General features: G+C 53.0%; 2 protein-coding genes across 4 annotated transcripts in view; one reads left to right on the forward strand and one right to left on the reverse strand.

The window, feature by feature from the left end:
• Positions 1-10,398, forward strand: part of ATF6 (activating transcription factor 6) — a 73,108-nt gene extending 62,710 nt beyond the window's left edge. For both annotated transcript variants that reach the window (XM_030279796.4, XM_030279797.4), the window contains exon 16: positions 8,210-10,398. In XM_030279796.4, the coding sequence (XP_030135656.4) occupies positions 8,210-8,418 (209 nt within the window). In that variant the 3' untranslated portion in view covers positions 8,419-10,398. The remainder of the gene's footprint in view (positions 1-8,209) is intronic.
• A 395-nt stretch (positions 10,399-10,793) lies between these two features.
• On the reverse strand, positions 10,794-24,575 carry OLFML2B (olfactomedin like 2B). Of its 2 annotated transcripts, none has more exons than XM_030279794.4 (8): positions 24,308-24,568; positions 23,036-23,299; positions 19,604-19,711; positions 16,495-16,665; positions 14,625-14,853; positions 13,254-13,739; positions 12,624-12,800; positions 10,794-12,336 (listed from the first exon to the last, which is right to left on the reverse strand). In XM_030279794.4, the coding sequence occupies exons 1-8, from the start codon at positions 24,449-24,451 to the stop codon at positions 11,735-11,737; spliced, it is 2,181 nt and encodes a 726-aa protein (XP_030135654.4). In that variant the 5' UTR covers positions 24,452-24,568; the 3' UTR covers positions 10,794-11,734. The 2 variants fall into 2 exon arrangements, with proteins under 2 accessions (XP_030135654.4, XP_030135653.4); XM_030279793.4 differs by having other exon boundaries at positions 11,613-12,336; positions 14,616-14,853; positions 24,308-24,575.
• Between the last annotated feature and the right edge of the window lie 223 nt (positions 24,576-24,798).

Raw genomic sequence — 24,798 nt, forward strand, 5'->3', positions numbered from 1 at the left:
GGTGAATGTGGAGGAAGAAATGACTGCCGGCCCCAGGTGCCCCTCTCCATGGGAAAGGAGGCACTCCTGTGTCAGAGCGGGACTTGCACATGAAAGATACAAAATCTCCTGTTGCTGTAGCTGGAAGACAGAAATGTTTGCAAGGGCTGTCTCTCTTTATTAGCACGCTGCGTTCAGACAGGCTCTGCAGTGCTTTCATCAGTACCTGACACATGCATTGAATCACAGAAGCTCATGTGCAGGAGAGTCCTCGCCCCACACAGACAGAAGATGGTGTTAAAATATGCTTCTACAAGCAAGAGCTGATTGCAGTATCTAAATAAATGAGGTAACTTTATGTACCCAAGTTAGACAGGTGGAAAATTTGGCTCACTCTTTGGATACCATCCAAACTATAAAGACATTTCAACTGTAAGGGAGTACAGGCTCTCACCGGCCTTCAGTCTTAAATCAGTGACACACTTTAACACGATAGATATCACAAGTGATACTTGGTGATAGGCAAGGTCCATGTCAATGCAAATGATGCATGTGATGCTGTCTCTTGAAAATAAAAATTAAGTCCAGTAGTTAAATTAATTTTATCAGTAAGTGCCTGCAATTTGAAATACCACAGTTTAAAGGTAAGGGCTAAAAAAATAGGAAAACATTAAAGGAAAAACTAGTGGGGTTAAAATGCTGGCAAATGAAAATTGAGTAAAGATTAAAAGCAAAAATCTTTAAAAGAAGACTAAAAAATACAATGGGTTTAAGTAACATGTTAAAGTCAATCCAGAGAAGTAAGAAGTTATCTTTTAAACAATGGACATTGTAGCCAAATGAGGGAATAGGAAAAAAGAAAGAGGATAATTTCTGGCAGACTAAATGTCAAACCATAAGAAGTTAAGCCAGAAAAAGATACTGAGCAACAGCATGCCTGAGGCATAAAAGAAATAGTAAAAATATTTTTCAGAGGAAGTCTGCCAGGGAATCTGTAGTGCCTGTGGAGGACCAAGGTGTTAAGCAGTACTTAAAGTGGAAGTCAGTACTGCTGAAGGAAGGAGTAAATTGTTCTTGTGCTGGTGTTGACCACTGAGGCTGTATAAATATCAGGCAGGTGACAAATAAGGCAAACTTTTTAAAATGGCTTCAGCCGAAGTCTCAGTTTTGTACCAGTTGGCAGAATCTGTGAGAGTTGAGTGTGTCCTGGCACATGCAACAGATTGGGAAGAGAGCACAGCTGCTGCAGAGGAAAGCCCTACCTTAGTGCTCCATTGGAGGCCCCAGAGGGAGAGTGAGTGAGGATAAGGGTGACCCCTTCAGCACAGCTGCATACTGTGTTCAAAAACCTTGGAAAAAGATGGTTCGAGAGTACTGAAAGGAAGCAAGCTTTTGTGAAACAATGGGGAAGGCTCACTCACAGGTTAGTGTCTCCCTAAAAGGTGGAAATAGACAATCTCATTTTGCAGTGAAGGGATTGTTACCAGTAGGTTCATACACAGGTCTGTTCTTGAAAGAAGCCTTTACTGGAATGCCTTTCTAGGCTATTCTCCTGTGTGCAGTTTTATGTCTTGCAAAGTGGGTAGGTCTGGATTTGGAGGCAGTGTGGGAAGTTTGTTTATCCTTTTAGTGCCTCCCATGTGGGCATGGGATGGTTCTGATTAAGAGCACTGCTCTTCCTCTAGCTGCATTCCTTCACTCCCAAGATTTTTCTGTGCAGCAGAACTCCTTACCCTCGTCTTTGTTTTCTCTTTGGGTTTTTGCCTCTTGTCATTAGCAATGTCACAGATAGTGAGGTTTTAAATATCCTGGTCATCCTGCAGCAATGCTACCCTGCCAACAATACACATATTCACAGCCAGAGCTGTCAAAAATGTCTCTATTTTTCCCGAGAAATACTCCATCTGAGGGAGTTTTAAATCAAGTGCCTGCGAGGGTCAACACTGGTGAGTCTGGTCTTCTCTTCCTGAGGGGACCTTTTGCTCCCTCTCAAAACAAGAGCAATCACACCAAGTCCACACTGGGCCATCTCCTCTGCAGCTCATGTTCTTTCTCTTAGAGGGAAGTGATGCAGCATGAAGGAAGATTGAAAAGGGAGGTGGGCAATCCAGTGGGACATGGTCCCTGGGAAGAACCAACTTTCTTTCCCTCTCCCTGATACCTCCCAGTCTAGAGCAGGTACTGCAAAGCACAAACTGGCACAGATTGGCCACTGACCGCATTGCTCACAGGCGCTGCTGGCCTCTTCCAGAACCCACACAGTGGTGTAAGCTAAGGGCAGGTGATGCTCCTCACCCACAGCCAGTGCCAGTCTCTCTGGTGGCTCCATTATTTACTTCAGAGGCCACTGAGAGCTTGCTTCCTCTGGTTTTCTTGCTTACCTCTCATGCCTGTGCATATCTCCATTGGATAATCCCTGACACCACTGCTCTAATGGATTGGGCATGAAGAGAGAGACCCTGTCTCCTGCTGTCAGCTCATGGCTTGTCAGGGTGAGTTTGATGGTGTGGATCGAGTGTTTCTGTACTCCTCGAGATGCTTGGTTCACAGTCGGAGAGGCAGTAGGAGATCTGGAGACTGAAATGCCAGGATCTCACTTAGTCTGTGTCCAGGACTGAGGACAGCTGAGTTCACAGAGGTGAGGCCACTGGAACTGCTCTGTTTGGAAGTAGTTCCAAGTGGGAATTTGCTTTTAAAAAAGGAAGTTTTCTGGGTCACACTATAACTTTCTCCCTTGCCTCAAACAATCCTCTCCAACAATCCAATCTGTAAATGTTTTAGCAATCCTGCTGCATTGTTGCAGTGAGCGTATTTTTAGTCTGTAACATTGCTTCATTTATATACTTATTTGGTAGTGTATACCAACCCTTCAGATGGAAACATTGTCCAGATGTGCAGAGTAGGACAGTCAGGGCTTCTTAACAGAGATGAGATGGAAGATTGCTGCAGTAACAGTGTGGAGAGAGCCCCGTGAGTTATGTGTGGGGACAGCTGCAGCCCTTCAGCAGGCCAGTGCAGCAGAGTGCAGCAATTCCTGAAGCTCCTGCTTTCTGAGTCCTGCTACCCTAAACATAAGCTCTGGATTGGGCCAGGGCAGGTTACAGTAAAAACTATTTGGATAATTATGTGCTAAATAATTCCTAAAACTAAACTTCATCATTGTCAGCTTGGCCCAGCTCGCACAAAGCACCCAGGTGCTGGAACTTGTTAGTGGCTCTTTGAAAGCTGCCCTGGTTCCTGCTGCTGTGAGAGATGCGCCTGCAGAAGGAGCTGCAAGTGTAGATTAGTGCTGACACAGACTGAAAACTTTCCCTTTAGAAGGAATTGTGGGAAGTACAGAATGTGAGTAGCTGTTCAGCAAAAATGGCTTTAATAGAGTTGGTGGGTTTGGATCACAGGGGTGATTTTCTGGCTCCTATTTTGACATCAGTTAAACTGGTTCCATGGATAGCAAAGTCTCTTCTGCTTCCCACCCCCCCAACAGAAGGAGGGGATGATTCTCTCACCTTATTGACAAAGACAGGTAGTTAAAGTAAGGATGGGGCAAGTGATTACCCTCCCTGTACCTTAGCAGGAGTAAGGACATGTAGCCCAGATCTGTGTGGCTGATAGCACCTTAAATATGTGTTCAGTGAGCACAGCAGATACAGAGCCAGGCAGGTTCTGACCATTTTAAAGTCACCTATTCAAAAAGCAACCACTAGGTACTTGGGTTATCTGCTTCAAAGGCAGCTGAGGCTTAGAAAAGGGCCTGAGGACTGAGGACCTCACTGAATGATAAGAGTATTGGTCCCACTGAGTATTTTTTTGGTAATCCACTGTTATATTGCCCAGAGTAAAGTAAAATTCATAGTTCTGGTAAAATAAGGCTCTATAAATGTACGTATGGCATGAATGCACCTTCAGAAAGCTGTAAAGCCTTTCTGTGGTGTTTGAAACAGTCCAGCAAGCTCAGGTGGCATTACAGGGGAGCTCTGTTTCAGTGTCTCTGCAGACACCAGTTTTCACAATGAGTATTTGCTGCAGCAGAGCTTTTTGGGAAAGATGGGAAAGGATAGGTAGGAAAGGATAAATTATCAGAATTACATCTTCTTTAGGACAGATATGGCCATAGGGTCAAACAGCCTGATATATGTAAAGTTGAAGTCTGTGGAGACAGCTGACATCACCATTTGTTCTTGCTAACTGCAGAACAAAAGTTTCATTGTGCACCTTTCAAGCCCTCTGGCTGCCTTCTCCCTTTCTCTGAGAGAGTATCTCCAATAGAAGTAGGTGCTCAATCTTACAGACATTTGAACAGCCAACTGATTGATGGATGTCAGTGCTACTGAGGGAAGGAGGATTTTGGTTTTATGGCCTTTTCAGTAATACAGTTTTAAAAATCTAGTGCTTCAAATATGAAGACAATCTTCTATCATCTTCAGTAATTTGTAGCAGTAGTTAATGCCCTTAGCCCTATTTGGTTTTGGTTTGGACCACAGACTTCAGCTTTCATCTGTTGGATTTTGCAACATGATTGTTTGTAGGGGGAGAGCAGCACTGGGAATTGGGTTTCTGTTCCGTAGACCAAGCTCGTGCTGGGAGTTCCATACAGTCTGCAGGAACCAGCAAGGATCTTTGGGAAAGTGCAGTCAGAGCTGCAACGCTTGGCACAATTACCTTTGCTATTAATTTGAAATAGTCAGTCATCTGAAGCATGGCTTTTAAACCTGTTAACAAATAATTAACTGCAGCTCAGGCTCTTGGCCCAGCAAGGATGGCTTCTTAAGCCTGAGTCTGCACTGTGTGAAAAACTGTATGTTCTGAACTTCAAAGAGGAGCAATAAATCTATTTATAAATCCAGACACCTCTACAGGAGATCCGTTCCTGTGTTTTCATTTACGTAATCCCACAAAACATCAGTCATAAGTAATTCAGGACAGTAAAGATCACTCCGTGTCAGCATTGCTCTGGGCCGCTGGGCAGCCCTGTGTAATGCTCACCGGCAGTGCTGACCTTCCAGCCAGCACCTGAGCAGCAGGCAGCAGCCTGGGGCTGTCAGTTCTGCCTCACAGACACCCTGCTACCTGTGTCTCGCTGGGAGTGGTGGTGGCTGTGTGCTCAGACAGGGGAGTGCAGGCTGGCCTGAGCACTGGTTACATGCTGAGCCCTCCAGGGATCAGCCACACGCAGCCACTGAGCTCAGTGCTGGGCACGGCCCCTCTGGAAACCCACCCTCTGCCCTATTGGTGCCTCCAGATGTTGGTACTGCACAGGAGGGGAAGGAGAGAAAGAAAGCCTGACAAGGCTGTCTTTGAATGATCTGACACAGGAATCACCAGGCAAAATCGTTTGCTTGTTCTGAGGATCAGATCAGACCATGGGAGTCCAGTGGAGAACCCACAGCTCGAGGTGCTGCATTTGGTCAGGAGCAGGGACTTGCAGCTCACAGAGGGGCAGGGCCAGAGGGACCAGGAGTGAATGCAAGTGTCTGTGGAGCTTTGGTACCCAAGGGCTTGATGGGCAGCTGCTCCTCCAGCCTTTCCTTAAAAACTCTCCATCATGGAGATCCTCTCATCTCCCCAAGGCACTTTGATCCAGGGCTTGTATTTCATTATCATTAGAAACTTGGTCAAAGTTAAATATGTTTCTCTTGCAGTTGAGCTGTTGTTTCTAATCCTGTCATCCTGCTGGCTTATCCACAGTGATCCTCTGCAGTCCTCAAGGTTTTTCTGTAGTACTTCTGCCCAGCCCCATTTTTACTCATGTTTTCCAGCTCTGGCTGTGGTTGAAATGCATTCTGAAGATTTTGGACAGCTTCTCTCTTTTATCAAAACTGCAGTCTCATCCAATCTAGCCACTCCAAGGTTGTTGCAATCTCTTCAGTTTAGCATCTTCCAGAAATCTTCTAAGTATGCTGTCTATTCCTCATCCAGATCATGAAGCAGTTTAACAGCATCAAGCTCAGGATGGAGCTACGTGGAATCATTTTTTGCAATGAAAGTGAGCTAGTCTTCCCAAACAGGGGATTGTGCCAGCTGTACTCAGGTCACATTTGCCTGTTGCTTTGCTGAGACCATCACATGGGTGTTCACAGAGCATCAGCCCTTCCCTGGGCTGGGATAGTCCAGGTGTCCCAGGGCTGCCACTGCTTTCAGACCCCTCCATAGAATTAAGCTGATCCTGGCAGCAACACCAAGCAGTAACTTCTGTCTTTGAGGAACATCCCACCTCCTCTTCTGTGTCAGTTTGGAGCTAATGGTTATGAGAAAGGGTGCTGGAAATGCCTGTAGTGGGCATTGAACCATTCCTGCTACTGCCCTGACCCCTGTGAGATCAAAGCCTTTGCCAAGGTTTTCTGCAGCAGTTAAATGCCTTCACCCCAAAAAGGGAAAGAATCAGATGCCAACTTCAAACCTGCCTTTAACTTCTGGGCTAACTCACAGGCCAAGGGCAAGATTTGGGTACTTCTTGTGAATGTGTGTGCAGGGGATGTGCATCCCCTGTGTGCCTGCTGGCCACAGAAGCTCATTGTGAGCATGATTCCTCCCAGCTCTTGCTGCTGTGGTGGACTCAGAAGACACAGACCCTCTTGCCATGGGGTAGCAGAGCTGTAGCATATTTAATTCTGGCACACTTTGTTGGGAGGGAGCTGTGTCAGAACAGGGGAAGCAGGATCCCAGCTGGCCAGAATGGGCTGGGCTGGTTCCCCAGTGCCACCCACACAGCACAGCTCCCTGCCTTGCCTGGGCAGCCCTTAGGATTGCTGTTCTCCTCTGTCTTGTGCAATGCCCAGAACTTAATGAGAGCTCTCTGTGCTGGCTGCTGCAAATAGTCAGGGAAGTTCACTGCACTACCAAGATGTTTTCCTGGCCCTGGCCACCATCCCATCCCACCTCACCCACTTGTGGCTTTGAAGCACTTTTTCTCACATAGCTGGGGTTCCATCAACTGCGGAATGAGAGCTGAGATGTTTCCTGGAGAGATGGCCTCTGAAAGGGTCCCAGCTGGGGACAAGGCACTTCATGTCATAGCAGGGCTTATCAACAGGGCAGCATGCAGGAAGGGTGAGGTGCTTGTCAGGGGTTTGGGTCAGTGGCACAGAGACTTCCACAGCTGCTTCTGGCTTCAGTCTCTTGGTGGCACATACAAAGCTTTTTCCATTTCATTCCTTGCAGGTGCAAGCTTTGATTTCCCTTGCAGGCTCTCAGCCCCTTTAGCAAGAGTTTGCTCCTGCTTCTCATTACTATACAGACATAGTTGATCTAATGGCTTCTACAGGTGGCGTGGGGTACAACAGGGTCTGGCCATGGTCTTCAGCTGTCATCCAGAGTCAGAGTTAATCCGGAAAACAGTAAAAATTAGTAATGTATATTGCATTCCTCCAGGCCATACGCTTTCCATTAGGTGATCTTCCATCCTCCTGAGCACAGAAAGGAAACTCTGCCAATGGCAGTCTTCTGGCTCTGAAAGGATTGGTCTTGCCTGGAAATCCGATCTCAGCTCTTGCATTCCTGGGCACACTGTCTATAGAGGGAATAGTCTCCCACCTTTAAATCCAGGCAGCAGATGCTAGCCATGTGCACAGCCTGTAAGCCCAGCAGCTCCTGTGACAGCAGATGTCCTGGGCTGGGAGCCACACTGGGGTCCCGTGTGCTGGTCAAGGTCTTCCTGCGCCCAGGCCTCTGTCAGGGGAGTGGCCTTGCCCACTGTCACATTACTCAAGTACAACAGCTAGGTCAGGATGGGAATGAGGCACAGTTAATTCTTTTGAGAGATCACATGTTAGGGGTTTTTTTATTAGTAAACTGGTGAAGAAGTTCCTGAAGATCCTCAGTGTCAAGAGGGTTACAGAAAGTGAAACATTCAGCTTTCATAAATAAAGCTTATTTTCCATCACTCCCATATTTTAGTGGCACAAGAACAACAGTTCTGTAATGAATGTTACAAAGTGCAAACTCCGTCAGTAATGATGTGCAGATGAAGAAGAGGAAATAAAAGACATTAATTTCTAGGTGTGACTGCACATGCTAAGTGTGGTCTGGGCTCTTTGAGGTGTCACGAGCAGTCTGGGGCTCTGCTGTGTGAGATGGAGCTCCATGTGTGCAGCTACAGAAAGGAAGTTCTGCCACTGCAGCTCCTGCTCCAGACAAAAAAGGTCCGGAAAACTCTGTTTTTAGTGCTGTTGGATACCTAGCTTGCAGGGCTAACTCTGACCTGTTTTTTTTTTTTTTATCCCTACTTTTGCAGAGAATGTGATCAATGGGCAGGACTATGAGGTGATGATGCAGATTGACTGCGAAGTGATGGACACCAGGATCCTCCACATCAAAAGTTCATCTGTCCCTCCATACCTCCGAGCACAGCGCAGAAATCACACCGACACCTTCTACAGCTCGTCGCCCTCCGTCCCAGAGATGCCCCATGCCCTGAGGGCCATTGTCAAATCCCTGCAGTAGCTCCTGTGACAGCTCACAGGGGAGCACCAGCATGCAGCAGGTCCTGCCGTCAGCCTGAGCCCTTTCCCTGGCAGGTCCTGGGCCTCCTGGCACATGGGCACAGCAGGGACAGCCCCTTTAGCCCTTTCCTGTGCCTGACCTTGCCCAATGGCCGCATCCTGCCTGGGGATAATGCAGCTCAGCTGGCTCCTCGCCAGGGACAGTCCTGAGGGCCCCACACAATGTGGGGGACACGGGCCATCCCTGCTACTTATGCGCTGTCCAGAATTATGGGTTGTTTTTCATTTTTGTCCCTGTTAGGCTGCCAGAGGTGGGCTGATGAGCCAGAGACAATACAGCAGACACTCACACTTGGGATGGGGCCGCTCTCCCTGCAGTGTGCCTGGGCAGCAGGAGGAAGTCCAGCTCCCAGCTTCAGGTGCTGGGCCTGACCAGACAGCCCCACTCCTCATCATTTCCTCCCAAATCCTGCCTGTGCAGCCTCCCTCAGCAGAAAGCCCTGGGATGCAGCAGTGTAGTGGAGCAGCCTGGCCCAGCCCCACAGGAGGGTGCTGGGGCCCCGCACTCACCACTAAAGCACTACAAACAGAAGAGCCCCACTGCCCTGGGGCTGGGCTGCCCGATGAGCACTGCCCACCCCGCATCTGCCTGGCTTTCCAGGATCCTGCTGCTGCCTTCCCCGGCCCACGTGGCTGCATGGCTGAAGGCTCGGCCCAAAGGAAGTGATTTCATGCAGCAGATGCATTTGTAAAGTTTGAGTTTTTTGAGTTTGTTTTTTTTTTCTTCCTGTTTTTTGTTTGTGTGGGTTTTTTGTGTGTGCTATTTAATACTTTTCTGCTAACTGTTTTACTGCTAACAACTGCCCGTGGAGCAACACCGGCCTTGCTGGGGCAGAGGGGCTGCTTCAGTTCCATAGGACAGAGCCACAGCACCTTCTCCTGAAGCCACACATGCGTCACACACACTCAGCACCACACACCCCTTTCTGCCTTGCCAGCACAGCCACTCGCCAGGCAGCGGGGGAACGTTCCATTTGCCCCAAACACTGGCCACAGCCAACTGCTGCCATTCCAGAGTGGAGCTCTGTTCTCTGATCCTGTGTTTGTCAGCTGGGCCCTAGGCCAGAGCTGGGCCCAGGAGCTCCAGAACACTGGTGCTCAGCTGGGATGAGCCACCAGCAGAACATCAGCCTTGCATAATGACTTCAGCATGTTGTTATATTATTTTTTTCTCCCCTGTGCAGTTCGCAAAGAGGACGATGAGCTTCAGCTTGCGAGCCAGCTGTCTTTCCTTCATGGTTTGAGCGCTAACTGGCTCACGTGGAGTTTTTAATTATTAATTATTATTGTTATTATTTTTCATGTATGTGTGTGGCTGTTAGGAAATACAGGTTGATACCACAGCAAGACAAACAGCTCCAGGGGCAATGAGGAGGAGGATGAGGAGCAATACACCCCTCTGAAGTATGTGCCTTGCAACACAGAGAAGCTGTGCCCTTTGCCACGTCCCCGGCACGGGCAGCGCAGGCCCCGTCCTCACGGCACTCGCACTGCTGGGAGGGAGCTGGGCTTGGCGGGGCTTTGGCTGTGCTGCTCGCACCAGTTCATTTTCCTGGCCTGGCCCCACCTGACTGTGGGCCAGCTCACAATAGTCAGAACTAAAAACCCCAGCGGTGCCCCAGCCAGAGGCACACGGCTCCCCCACAGCTGTGGGTAGGGGCTGCTGGCTGCTCTGGGGGCATTTGCTGCCAGGGAGCTGGGGAGGGGACTGGGGTGGTGGCTGGGCTTGGCACAGCCTGGCACATTGGGAGGAGCTGCTGGTGGGGGCTGGGGGCTCGGGACTGCTGTGGCAGCACATCCTCAGCCAGCACCCCTGGGCTCTGGTGCTGGAGAGCATCTCTCATCCTGTGTAATTCTGTTCTCTGTGTCCCTAGTACTGAAGGCAGTAAAATCCTTCTTTTATTTATTACTAATAACTCCATTATTGTGTGTGTTAATACTGTTTTTCTTAGACAAACTACTGGAACACCTGCCCTGGTCTGCCATCTCTTGGGCTGCAATGTGGCTGTGCTTGGCACAGTGTTGGCAGTGCCCGTGGCACATCTACCCTGTTCCCTTCCTTCTGCTGGAGAGGGGGTACCCTACACTGGCCCAGAGCTGCTCACCCAGAGCCTGCCAGAGGAGCCTATGAGGGCTGGACATGGCATGTCACCCTGCCCCAGTATCACTCCCAAGCAGCCTAAAGCCATCTGGGATTTGTCTCCATCTGGTGTGTAAACTGGCTCTCCCCAAACAAACCAAAACACACCCAAAACACCCCTGTGCATTTTCATGCACCCAGAGGGTGAACCAGAGCCAAAGAAAGGCCTGAACAGCTGCGAAGGTACTGGATCCTTTATTACTGACAGCAGGTAAATACAAGATGCTGATGGGCAGGAGGGCAAGGGCTGTGCCCTCCTGTGAGGGGATCCTGATGGTCCAGGACCAGGGTGGGCATGGGCGTGAGAGGGAATGTAGGAGTGGAGTGGCACAGCGAGGGCTCTGCCAGCCCCAGCCCAAGCCCAGGCAGCCCAGCACCCAGCTGAGCAGAGCCTTCACCCAGCAAATGCCAAGGAGGACTATTTGGGTTACAAAATGAACAAACAAAAGCCATCTACACATATTTACAGCATCCCCCTCCTGCCGCCAGCTCCCTCCAGGCACGAGTCAGGGCTTGGGGTGCACCCATCCCCCCAGAGCAGCCTGCGGAGAGCAGAGCCCCAGCTGGAGGGGACAGTCCTTGACATAAGTACCAGCACCAAGGGCTGCTGGAGCTGTGCTCGCAGCCCCGTTGTACAGCAGGATCTCCAAGGGGCCTGCTGGCCGTCCGCTGGGAAGATGGTCCTGAGACATGACATTCTCATGGGACATGCAGGTCCTCCACCAGGACAGGCAGGCAGCAACGTCCCACTGGGACCTGGTGCGTGCAGCTTTGCACTGGTTCAGGGTGTCTTGCTGGTTATCTGTGGCTAAAAACATCATCAGGATGGTGGTGTCTGGGCCACCTCCTCTTCCCTGGGTAGGAGAGCCAGGCCTGCCCTTCCAAAGGAGGACCTCCTTCCCCTGGGAAGGAAAATCAGAAGCAAGGATACAGCAAAGATGAAGGGGGTACTTTTGGCCTGGGGATCGATCTACAATCCGCCATAAAAAGCCAGCTTGAAACAAAACCCATCATTTACTCTTCAATTTGTACAAAATAACAATAATAACAATAAAAATAATAATAAAAGGTGCTGGTGGCCCCTGGCTTGCAGTGCCCCACTGTGGTGGGGGGGGTCTCAGTAGGCAAAGATGACATGGTAGGTGACTTGGTGGCCATTGTCCCAGGCGTAGAGCAGGCGGTCCTTGGGGTTATAGTCTATCTGCGTGGTGTAGGCATACTCATTCTCAAAGAGCAGCCTAGGGATGATCTGCGTGTTGGTGTGCGTATCAAAGGCGTAGGAGATGTTGGCATTCCTCTTGTTGTAGCTGTCAACCGCATACAGGACCCCACAGATGACAAAGCAATTCCCGTAGAAGTTCTTGCGCAGCCCCGTCCGCCACGTGGTCTCCTTCTGGGTGCTGAGATCGGCCGCATTCAGCTTGCTCAGCACGATCACCTCCTGGTTGAAGCCCTCATAGCTTATGGCTGGGTAGATGACCCACAGGCCGTTCTCATCCACGGCAAAGTCCACATCAGAGTGGCCTCGCCACCGCCACGGGGTGGACTCCTCATAGGCCACGTCGTGCAGCATGGCCCAGGCGGCCACGTAACGCTGCTTCAGGTCGTACTTGATGATGTTGCGTGTGAAGGCCCGGTTGTAGTAGAAGGAGCCGTTGTAGACAACGTGCCCTGTCCCAATCCAGCTGTACGGGAGCTTGTAGGAGTTGCTCCAGCGACCTGTGTGGGCAGACACACTTGGCTGCTGAGACCTCCCTTTGCTGTGGGGTGAGTGGCCGTGCCAGCAGCACCCTCTGCCCACAGCTCTGCCTGCCCTCCCTCCCTGGCCACCAGCCACAGCCTGAGCTGTCCCATGCTCTGTACCCCACACACCGGGTACCAGCATCCAAGAATGGAAGGTCCCCAGGCAGATCATCTCCCTTTGATGCAGCATCCCCAGGAATGAGGATGCTGCTTGGATCAGCTAAGTGGTGGCTAACATGGTATCAGAGATGGTGCAAACCCACCTTGCTTGAAATTGTCAAGGTTCCTGAACTCCACCAGTGTGTTCCCATAGTAGTAATTGGTGACATAGATCCGCTCCTCCTGGGCCAGGGGGTCCTTCATCCAGGCTCCCTCATTGCGCCCGTAGGTGTTCTGGGTGGTGGGCCCCGAGATGGTGGACAGCGTGTCCTTGCAGCGCCCTGTGTGAGCAGGGAAAGGCTTTTGAGGCCAGAGGCAGGGTGGCCATGCTGTCCCTGAAGGCATCACCCAGCTCCAAGCCCACCCAGCAGGTACCCGCTGCCACCTTGGCTCTGGTGCAGCTTTGTGAGGCCCAGCAGGACTGGCCAGACCCCACAAACATCTTCCCACAGCCTCAGTCATGTCCCTGCTCCAGCTGAGGCTGCTGCCTGTCTCAGGTCCCGTCTCTTTTTGCTCTGCCCAGCCCAGTCCCTAGAGGTGAGGGGAAACTACAGTAGGTTCCAGAGTTCATTATTAAACCTGGCACCACAGTGAAGTGCTGTCCAGCTGCCATCATCATGACACCTCCCACCTGTGACCAAATCCAGGCATCTTGTGCTTAGCAGGCCACGCTGCAGGCATGAGCCAGCCCCCCCTCACAAAGCTGGATGGGTGCAGCACCTGCAGGCACTCACCAATGATGTTCCTGATGTCTTCCTCCTCCAGGACCTCTTTTGGGGTGGCAGGGATGGATGAGCTGACCGGCGTTGCGGGGGTGTTTGCTTGGACCCAAGCCCCTGGGCTGCGCTCCATGTCACTCCAGCCTCCAGCAGGGGTGGCCACAAGCAAGTTCTCTGTGGCTGTGGCCGTCACTGTGCTGGCTGTGGCTGTAGGTAGCTGTGGGGTCCCCTCCTCTGCCAGCCCTGCCGGGGCAGTCACGGACTGCGGGGCGGGGATCAGCCAGCTCTCGGCGGTGGGGTCTGGCGCGGCAGGGGACAGCGGCACCATGGATATCACAGCAGTGCCAGCAGCTGGCAGGGTGGTAGGAGCTATGCCAGGGGTGGGTGGCCACCCCACTGGGGAGGGCTTTCTCACAGGCTCGCCTGCCCTGTTGCTGGGCCTCAGGAGCTGGTCCTCGATCAGCAGGTCCACCGTGTTGTCCCCGCTGAACAGCTCGTCCGCTGCCAAGCACAGACACAGGTGTCAGCCCTGCAGCCGGGGAGCCAGGCCCCTTCAGCAGGCTCCCTGGCCACTGCTGCAGGCTGTCTGGTACTAAATCCACCTGTGTTCCCTCTCCATGTCCCCTCAGAGAACTGCAGAGGCTGACAGTGTCCATGTCAGGAGGTGAGTGAGGCCCCATCACAGTGACATCCACCACCTCAGGCCAGGCAGAGTAGAAGGCGATGGAGATCAATCCTGCCCTGACACCTCCCAGAGATTGGGCAGGATGGAGACCCAGCTGCATTCCAAACCCGATCCAACTCACCTAACCCAGGATGCCAAAGCAGGAGCCTCAGCCAGGGCACGGGGATCACTAGGATTCCCCAGCCAGCTCGGGCACCCTTTGCTCCTCCTCATCTCCAGGAGCTCACAAACCCCCACAGGGCAGGGCTGGAAGTCCTCACTGCTGAGCCAGTCCACACAGCGATGACACTTGTCCTTCTGCCCTGCCCGTGCTGCCCACTCCGCTGGTCCAGGCGGGCTCAGCCCCTGCTCCCATCACAGCAAACACTGCACAAACCTCCCAGGATGCCATCAGGCAGGCGGATTTGAAACACGAGTGTATTTAATAAACCTCCATTTACTTCTGGAAAGGTGTTGATGCTGGGTGTTTTGAACCAAACCAGTGAGCTATTTCCTTAGCTACCAAGGGTTTTCCATGGAATAACAATGCTGCACTGCCCCGCATACACAGCTCAAACCCTGCACAGCGGTGAGGTACCAGCTGTCCCATCTCCCCCTGCTGCCCCCACACTCTTTTCCCCACACTCCCAGGGGATGAGGCACTGGCTTTGCTGCAGGATGCAGCCACCATCCCAACAACCAGGGCTGCATACCCAACTCACGTTGCTCCTCGATGTCATTCTCTGACTCGGTAGACTGGGCTTTGTAGTAGGTGACCCCTCGGACAATAGTTGGCTTAGAAGGAGGCCGGCTCCTCACCCGCAGCTTCCTCTGCAAGAGCTGCTCAGGCTTCTTTTCCTCCAGAGAGAGGTGCAGCTCCGGGAGGGATTCCACAGAGTTGATCTGCTGGGAGATGGTTTCATCCTTCAGGAATCTTTCTTCATATTTTCCCTAGAAGAGACAAAGTAGGTTGTTACCAGATGGGCGAGAAATGCCCCGTTTTGGTGAAAGGGCAGGTCAGGCTGCACAGGCTCCTGCTGGGCTGATGGGCAGCCCCTCCTTCCCTAGGGTCTCCCTCAGTCCATTCTGACATGGGAAACCCTTCAAAACACAGCAGGGTGGCAGACCAGCGCTGCTCCTGCATATCCTTGGTGCCACCCTGCAGTTCTGGGACTCAGGGCTCTACAAGGCACATGCTGTGGGATGCAGGGCAGGCAGGAGGAGTAGGGTCACTCCCTGGAATGCCAGGGGCTAGTTCCAGCAGCTGATCTGCAGAGTGTGCAATGTGCAATGAGCTTTCTAGGGCAGAGAGGCTGAAGGCACCTTCCCAGCACGAGCAGGAACCTCCCAAGGCAGAGACCAGGAATACCCCCCAGGGCAGGGACCAGCTGCCACAGCTCAGGTCTGAAGGATTTCATCTCATTAAAGAAAATCAGAAAGCCAGCCTGAGGATTGAAGCCGTGCCCATTTGGCTGAGGAGATGGGCCCTGCTGCAATTAGCAGTGAGAAAAGGAGAATATTGGGAAATGAGGTCACTCAGGGTAATAAAAGCCCCGCGCTCTGCTCCCCTGCCTGGCTGGGGCTGGCTCCTCTCCAGCAGGCAGCAGCTGCTCAGCTCACGGTATGGGGAGCAGGGGAGTGGGGCTGGGAGCACGGCCGGACACCCCTGTCTGGGCACGGCTCTCCCTGGGGCAGGGAGTGCTGGCACAGCACAGTTGGTGCCATTTCCCTCCCTACACAGTGCACGTGTGGGAGCCCACCCCTCTCCCCAGGGGCTTGGGGAGCCCGTCCCCACACAGGATCTGCAGAGCAGGGTTGGAGGGCAAGCACAGGCCATCCTCAGGAGCTGAGCACCCCTGCTTGAGCTGGAAATTGTGCACTGTTTCCTCCGCCACCAGATACCTCCTACTGCCCTGCAGAGGGACACTGGGGTGCGGGCAGGACAATGCAGGAGCTGCTGAGCAGGGATCAGAGGAGCACGGGCCATCCTAGATAGCACTGCTGAAGCAGCAAGAACTTCAGGACACCCTGGATGGACCTTTCCCCAAAACACCCCACTCACATCTCTCTGGGGCTGCACAGAAACTGCTGCCCCAGGCAAAGGATGTCTGCATGCTGGGCAGACCCATGGGGATCCCCACAGTCTGGTGCTGGCTGCCAGAACCGGGGCATGCCCAAGCCCCTGTCTGGAGCCCACCAGGTGCAGGGGCTGGTGGTGGAGGGGTACTTGCCTGACAGGGAGGCAGGGAGGGGAGGCAGGCGACCGGCTGTCCCTCCACTGAGCCCCAAGCCCTGTTAATCAAAGGCTCTGTTTCCCAGGGCTTCCCAGCCGGCCCCGCAATGACATCATGATTTCCAAGCAGCTCAGCCACTGCTGACCTCGAAAACCAACAGCCCCGTGGGAAGGGGGGAGGCCGAGGGAGCAACCTCCCTCTGCTCCCACAGACATCCCGTCCCAGCAGCAGCTGGGCTGCGCCGAGACACACGGTTTGGAGTTGGAGGCACATAAATGGGGTCACTCCAGCGAGGAGAAAATCACCCCAAAAGCCACCCCAGGGCTGCAGGAGCAGCAGCAGTGACACCGAGCCGTACCTCTGAGTGAGCGTAGGCAGCCTCAGCGTCCCGCTGCAGAGAGCTCTCAATGTCGGCCAGGCTGTGGGTGAGGAGCCTGGAGCAGTTTTCCCTGCCAGGGGGATCCTGCAGACCCTCCTCCCCGCTGGCTCCTGCCCGCTGCCCTTCCTGCGTCAAGTTCCTGGCCATGCCCTAGGAAAGCAAGAGAGGACAGTTTAATGGCCAGGTGTGTTCTGTAGCTCCCAAACCACAGCCCTAGAGCTCTGTGCTGCCATCCTGGGCTCACAGCTGGGGACTCTCCATGAGGCTCCACTTCAGCTGCTAAGAAGACGCCCGTGACCCCAGTGGGATTCAGGAACCCCATCCCTGGTGTAAAAATCCCAGATCCACTCTTTGCTGCAGGTTCCCACGGAGTGGAAGTGTGGCCTTGAGGCTCTTCAATCCCCACCCTCAGCCACATTTGCCAGCTTACAGAAGGAAGAGGAAAAGACAAGCTAAGACACCTTAACTCGGCCTAGTGTCCTTTACCTGTGGCAGCAAATTCATTTTGCATTTATTAATCCCACTTTTCTGGCCTGACCACATAATGCCTACACTCAGGGACTGCTGCTCCCCAACAACCTCTGCTCCCACAGAACCTGAGAATCTGGGGACAGGACAAGAGCCAGTGACCCTTAGAGAGCTGTCAGAGCTGTCCTGTGACAGGGACAGAGCTGGGGCTGGTTGCAACTCACCCACCAGGCAAAACCCTTCATCCTTCTCTGTCTCCAGCCACAGGCACATCCTATACCCTATACCCTAGGGATTGTTGCAGTCTCTGGTCATCACTCCTTGGGCTTCTACACCTCAAACAGCAACTGCTTTGGATAGGTGGCACATCAGTCAAAGCACTTTAGCACAGGCACTGGGGGTGGTTACCCTGGTCCTTCATTTTCAATCTGTTCAGTCATTAATTTCTCCTAAAAGCCACCGTGACCTCCATCTGTGACCTCAGAATTGCCAGCTGATGTGACAGCTGTGAGCTGAAAACAAAGCAGAGGAGCTGCCACACTAGAGAAGGTGCTCCATGGACCAAGAATTGGGGGTTCCTTCCCTCTACCAACACCATTGGTCTAAAATACCTTGTTGTACTGCAAAGAATTCGTGAAACCTTCCAACCTCTGCAAAAACAGATGAGATAATCCCCAGCCCCCTCCATGGGCATCTGAATTCCCAGTCTTTACCCAAGAATCATGAGTCACAGATTTACCAGGACACTTTGAGGCCGAGACCAGTGACACAGGGACTCTCCAGCAAGTGTTTTGCAGCATTAAGCAGAGGAGCAGGAGATCTCATGATGCTCTCCCAGGAGCAGCTCTCAATACCATCCTCCTTTAGAGAGGATGACTGATTCCAACAGCCCTGTGCCCTTACCACTTCTCCTGTGTAATGTTTGGCTTATGACCTGCTTAGGGATAAAATCTGCCTCCCCTTGAGCAGAGAGGCAGCACCAAAGCCTGGCCTGTGATGCTGCTGAGGCTGCTCAGCTGCTGCACAGGGCAGCAGCTGCCAAAAGCACACCCGCCTGGGAGGGCAATGCTCTGAAGCCATGCCAGGCTCCAGTTCAGCATCTCAGCTGTCCATGCTGTCAGAGCCCACAGCCGGCAGGGTGTGATCCTCCTCCACATCCTCTCAACAGGAATTCCCATGCTAAGCCAGCAGCAGGAGGCATTTCACACCTGCTGCCTGCATCAGCTCAGCTCTGCCCCAAGCACTGGCCAATCTCCTCCTAACCAAGGCCTCTCCTTCCTTTTTCCATCCTGTCCAAGTGCCTGCAGGCAGCTCCAGCTGCTTTTACATCTCCTGCAGCCTCAGTTCTGGGAAATTAGAGACCCCTGTGAATTCCCTGCTCCTATACCTCTACAGCTCCATCCCAGGACAAACTCCTTCAGCTCTATGAAGCTTTCTGCCCATCTGTCTCCCTGTGACGGGCTGTGAGTGGAGTGACTAGGCTGAAAAGGTCACCCCATGTGTCCAGCATGCCACCAGCACTGCTGGCTCTGAACCCCCCTGCAGAAACTAGCTAGTAGGCAGGGCCACTTTGGTACTGGAGCAGAGTGCAGTGATAACCCCACCTGAAACAACCTCTTGGTAAACCCAAGTAATGACTGAAGAACACACTAAACCACAGGAAGAGGGTGGGATTGCAAAGGGGAACATTGGTGCTTTTTTATTTTCAGACCTCAAAAACCCCTTTTGGGTCAATTTCCATGCTTGGAAACTCAAAGCCCCTCAGGCAAGCATGCTCCCTTCAGCAGTCTCCTTCCTGACCCTGGGATGGAGCACACCGCGCCTTCCCGAAACACTTTGTAAGTGGAATTTTGGCTTTATAAATCATTGCCTCTCAGCTCCTGGCTGGAGACAAACAGGACTGCTCCACTCCAACAAGAATGTAGAATTACCGTCCCAGATACAGACCACACGAGAAAACTCCAGTATTTAATCTGGCAACCTGTTGCTACATAGCTGAGCACAGCTTAAACTGCAAACCCTACACTGTGCTAGCCAAAGAAATATTAAACTGTATGGAAGTGAAAATTATTTCACTGGAAGTCTGCTCTAAAATTAAATTGAAGGTTCTGCTCTGTTTTAACACAGGCCAAGACGTAACTTGGTCCTTCAGGAATGTGAGCTCCTTGGCTCCCCACAGTCCTGCTGAGTGTACCCCTGCACCAGCCTTGAACCTCTCGTCCCTACATGAAACAGCACCAAAGCTCCTGGTTGAGAGCAACCATCACACCAGCACACAAGTAAAACTGAGAAGAGGGAAAAATTAACAGCAGGGCCTTCTGACCCAAAGGAGATGCTGCTCCTGCTGAGCTCACAACTGGGATCCCACTTGCAGTCTAAGCCCTGAGGGACTGCGAGAGCTGGAGAAGGTCAGGCAAGGCTGATAGGGTGGGAATGCACTGAGCACTGCCTGTGATCTGGTCTGGTTCAGATCCAAGTCTGGTCTGGTTTAGTTTCAGTCAAATAGTTAATTAAAATTTCTTCACAGGCAACATGGCTCTGAATACACCAAAGGTAGCAGGAACTTGGTTGGAGGCCAGTGCCACCAAGGGCGAGGACATTGAAGGACAGAAGGACTCACCTCCTCGAGCTTTTCCACCCGACCCACGAGCTTGGTCGTGACTGAGTGCAGCTTCAGAAGGTCTAAGCCATAAAAGGCACTTTCCAGCATCTCGACAATGGAGGAGAGCTGCAAGGCAAGGGGAGAACAGTCAGGCAGCAGCACTTGATGTAACACACCCTCATGTAGCTTCTTCAGCCAAAATGTCAAGTGCACTCCATCTGAGTGCAAGAATTTGGATTAAAAGGCAAGTTTTCCCTTACACAGCCCTGCTGCACTGCTGCCCTGGTCAGAGCACAGCATGCAGAGTGACACTCGCCACCTCCACAGAGCCTCAGGACTTCAGGAGCACATTCTGGGTGCCAGGGATTAGTAGCAGAGCAAGGTAAAACGCTGGTGTCTTTGCCACCTCTAGGCAGGCTCTCCCACAAGCCCAAAGGCTTAACTACTCCACCAGTGATGTGACTGCCACCAAAAGAGGGAACAAGAAAAAGGCAGCTCAGTTTGAGATCAGACTCTGAGTTCGTGCCATCCTGTGCTCTTTTTCCTGGAACAAGAAGAAACTTGTTAAAAAGTTTTAAAATACTCTCAAAATGCAAGAGTGAAGAAATAGAAATTCGGTGCCAGCCTGGTAACAGTTGCCTTTCTGAAGAACAATTTTATCAGAGGGATTCTGCTCTGTCTTGCAGCCACCCACTATACAGACACCCTGTATTTAAGTCACCCCCACGCCTGTGTCGTGCCCAGCATCAGCCCTCGGTCACCCCTGAGGATGTGGACAGCAGAGCCCTTGTTCTGCATTTTGTCCTGTTTCTGGTGCTGTTCCACAGAGGACAGTGCTGAGCAGGGCATGGCTGGTGGGAAGGTCTCCTGGGCCACCTCCCCCTGGTCCCACATGTCCCCATGTGTCCCCACATGTCCAGCATGTGTTGTAGACTCTACAACCCCAATGGCTGAGCAGGATTTTCAGTGCACAGAAATTACTACAGGGCAGTGACATTTTCTCCCAGCAGCTACAAACTGGTCAGCAGAGTTTCATAAACATGGGAGAATCATAGGCAACACTGCTGGCAGCACTTGGAGTTTCCACCCCAGCCTCTGCAGCCTCCCTGTGGAGCTGACAGCAAAGGAAAGATTTTTTTGGCCAGATAAAATGACAGCACTAAGAGACAAGAGCTGTTTTATGGCTGTGCATCCACTTTCCACTGAGAGCTGGATGGAGACAACCAATACAATGCACGCTGCCTGCCAGACAGCCACTGGAGACAAACACTTTCCCTCCGGGCTGGAGAATTTCCATCGATGCACAAAGGTTGCAGACTGCATTAACCTCCTTCCAAATGATCCTGTGCACAGCCTCCTTGCACTGACTCTCCACCAAGACCCCCAAAACTCTGGCTGTGCCTGCAGGCAGCATGCTGCCATTTTACAAAAATAGATCTGAGATAAAGCTACTCCCTGCCAACACCACGCTGACCTTCCCTCAAAGACCACACTCATGTTCCTATCAACTCACTGCTTCCCTCCCTTCACCCAGAGTGCACTTTGGCTCCCACTGGATTGATGGTCCATGAATTCCCATTGAACTTTACTAAAGGCACAGATGGGACTGAAACCTTCAGCTGGGAAGCCCAGCGCAGGCATTCAACTGAGTTTCGTTGCCTTGGGCTGTGTTCCTGCTGCCTGGATTTCTCTCTCTTGCTCACCATTCCCTCAGGGACTCATCCTCCAGCCCACCCAAGGGAGAGACCTTCCCATGGCTCTCCCACACATGGAGTACCCAGGGCTTTTGTGTCAGATCATAAGAAAGTCTGCTAAAACACAGCATACAAATGACCCTGTGCCTTTCCTGCTAGACCAGGCAAGAGCGATGCTTGTTGGACCAGCAAAGAGAGTAAAACCCTTTGGGAGTGCTCAGAGCTTTGGGAGCTGCTCTGAGCTCCCTCACCTGGCCCCTCGCTGATGAGCTGTGGGAGCTGCTCCTCACGAGTGGCTTAAGAACCAGAGCTGTGCCCTCGCCTACAAGAAGGGGCTGTTCCCAGTGATCCGGACCCCAAGAGGGGCTCTGTGCTTGGAGGGAAGGCAATCCTGCTGCCCAGCTCCTGGCATGGACCCTGGCAGCACAGAAAACCCACCCTCGTGTGTGTGTGTGTGTGTGTGTGTGTGTGGTTCCTAGAGGACAGCCTTTCACACCACCACCACCACCGCTGGCTGTGAGCAGCTCCCCCCCGGGAAGCGCAGCCGGAGCCAAGGGACAGCCAGGCAGTTCTGCTCCTCCTGGAGGAGGATGTGGAGGGAGCTGGGAGCTGATGGTTCAGGAGCACCCCTTGCTTCCCAGCAAGGGACCACAGGGGTGGCTCTGTCACCTCGGGGGTGTCCCCTCCCCTAACCACAGAGAGCTTACGACTCTCATCTAAGGCCACGTGGGACCTCCTGGCTTTTCCCCAGATGAGGGACCACCAAACAACTCTAGACTGGGACTCCTCCTCCCCTGGAATGATGGATTGTCTGCCTTTGCCTGTTTATCTTCCTTAGCTGCAGGGAAGCTTGGACAAGAAGCTGCTAACTGTCTGCAGTCGGACAAGATGAAACACATCCTCAAGCTCCAAATTAATTAGAACAAGCCCATAGTGGCGGCCGCAATGGCAGCTGCCCCACAGCACCTTGCACACCACCCCCCTTCCCACCTGAGAGGGATTTAGGGGCACCAGTGCCACCAGCACTCAACCTGCCACTCCAGGAACTTGCCGGGACTGAACCAAGCCAGTGGCACATTCTGCTGCCCTACCCTGGCTGCACACTGGAAAACCCAGCAGGGTCTGCTGCCAGCTGCTACCAGCAACAGGAAGCATCCAGAAAAAGTCAGGAGTACTTAAAACAAACACTGTCACTTTTGGAAAATAGGTATGTATTACTAGAGAGATAAAATACTAAATAGTAGAGAAGTGTCGGCATTTAGAACAACAAATCCATCCTGCCATTAGCCAGCTGTGCATCACACCCTCACACTGACGCATCAGCAGCTTTTGGCCCATGGAAGCCAAATCAGCTTTTTTGCGTGGGTCCTTGGGAGTCCTTCTCCGCAACACAAAAAAGTCCCGGCAGCTGCTGAACGGAGCAGAGCTGTCCTCCAGGGACATTTGGAGCTGGACAGAGGGCAGGGAGCAGACCAGTCCCTACTGGGCTCTCAGCACAGAAAGCCACAGTGAACCCCAGGCAGCACAGGATGAATCAAGTGAATCATCCATTGCAGCTGCTCAACTCAATCTCTTAAGCTGAGCTTGATTTTTATATCAAACATGCAGAGATAAATATAACTAGGAGATGGTTTAAGAAAAAAGGTTAGGAAACAGAGGTTTTCCAGAAAAAGCTCAGAAAAAAAAGAAAAAGGCTTCACAAGATGATCTTGTCCCCAAAGAGTCAAAGAGTCAGGAGCTGAAGCTGCTCTCCTACCTTCAGGTCACTGCTTTCCGCCTCCCGCAGCTTCTTCAGCCTGAAGTCACCCTCACAAGGGTTGAGAGCTGAGGGGGGGGCCACGCACGCACACTTGCAGCTGGGTCCTGACGTGATAGTTTCCACCGTGTAAAAATCCTCCGCTCTGAAGGCGCCCTCGTTAATCCTTTGGCAGGCGCCACGGCCCAGGGGTCTGACCAGGCATTTGCAGCGGCAGTCGGAGCCTTCGGACACCGCCTTCACCTTGTCGTAGTCACCTAGCAGCTGAGCACAGGTCACCAGCAGTGAGCAAACCTCCCATCCTCTGCCTGCACGGCCAGGGACAAGCACAGCCTAGAGCTCAAGGTCCAAACAAGGACGCTCTGGACCCTGAGTCTTGGGGAAACTGGCCAGCTCTTCCAGAACCTGCCAAGCCAAGGAGCTTTCTAGAGAGCGCAGAGCTGATCCCTACCTACAAGGGGAATAAAAACTGGCTTCTTCCAACAGGGCTTTGAATTTCAAATACAAGAATTTTAGATTTTTCTGCTTTCTTTAAATGCTCTGTGTACAAAGGACCCAATAAGTCACCTGCTACCCAGAGCAAGACTGTTTTACACATGCCAACGGGCCAAGGGTACACTGGAATGGTGACTGAAAGCCACCCTATAAGCAGCGTAACCTGGTGGTGAAGCAGTACTTTTGATTAGCCCTATACAATGCCAGGAATTTCCTTTACGGAGATTTGCAGACAGCGCTTCTGGAAGCCCAAGCACAAAAATAACTTTGGCGGTACATTTGCAATATTCTCTGCGTTAGCTATTTCCGAGGGCAGATAATAACATACTGCCTGATCAGCCAAATCGAACAGAAACCTCCACCACATCCCACTGGCAGGGAAAGAGCCCGGATCCCTCCCCTCGGCACGCAGAGGCCCCACCAATTCTCCTCTCAAGGAGTTTCCCTATTTCTGAGTCCCCCCGGAGAAATGCTAGGATGGAGTCTGTGAAGTGCTCCCTGATGGGGAGTGATTTCACTGTGCCTCCCGTGACGAACTTCCTCCGGTGCACAGCATCACTGAGCTGCACCGAGAACGTACACCCAGCATCACCCAGGATGCGCGCAGCATCACCCAGCATCACTCGGAGTGTGCACGGTATCACCCAGCACCGCCGAGAAGCCTACGCTGGGGAGCACCCAGCTCCACCGAGCACCCACAGCACGCAGCACCACCCAGCACCCCGCAGGGTGCGCGCAGCACCGCCCGGCACTGCCGAGCCCACAGCCCCGCGGTACCTGCGAGAGGATGTTCTCCTGGTTGTCCGCCTCGTCCTGCAGCGGCTCGGCGGAGGGCCCGGCCGTGCCGGCGGGCTGGGTCCCTGCCCGGCAGCCGGCGCCCAGCGCAGCCAGGCAGAGCAGCAGCGGCAGCGGCCGAGCCATGGGCGGGCGTCGGAGGGGCCGGGGCCGGGGCCGGGGCCGGCGCAGAGCCGCCGCTGCTCGCTCAGGTGCGGAGCGGCGGGGCGGGCGGGGCTGGCCCGGGCTCCCGCCCCGCTCCTCCTCCTTCCCTCCCTCCCTCCGGCTCCTCCCTCCCTCCGCTCCTCCCTCCGCTCCTCTCCCGGTGCTTTCCCCTTCGGCGGGGGCTCCCCACAGCCCCAGCCCGCTGCTCGGGCCCCGCGGGCCGCTCGGGCATCCACCGGCCGGAGCAGGCTGCGGGGAGCCCCGGAACGCGGGGCTGCTCCGGGGAGCCGCCGGCCACCTCCCCAAAGGGCCTGCGCTGCCGGTCGGCA

Source organism: Taeniopygia guttata, chromosome 8 (assembly GCF_048771995.1).
Source record: "Taeniopygia guttata chromosome 8, bTaeGut7.mat, whole genome shotgun sequence".
In the NCBI taxonomy this organism is placed as follows: domain Eukaryota; kingdom Metazoa; phylum Chordata; class Aves; order Passeriformes; family Estrildidae; genus Taeniopygia; species Taeniopygia guttata.

Excerpts from the sequence above, each read along its gene's own strand:
- OLFML2B (XM_030279793.4), bottom strand. The coding sequence starts at position 24,451 with ATGGCTCGGCCGCTGCCGCTGCTGCTCTGCCTGGCTGCGCTGGGCGCC. Across the intron at positions 19,712-23,035 it reads CGGAAAGCAGTGACCTGAAG|CTCTCCTCCATTGTCGAGAT; the intron begins GTAGGAGAGCAG and ends CTTGCCTTGCAG. Across the intron at positions 13,740-14,615 it reads CGAGGAGCAACGTGAGTTGG|CGGACGAGCTGTTCAGCGGG; the intron begins GTATGCAGCCCT and ends TGTGCTTGGCAG.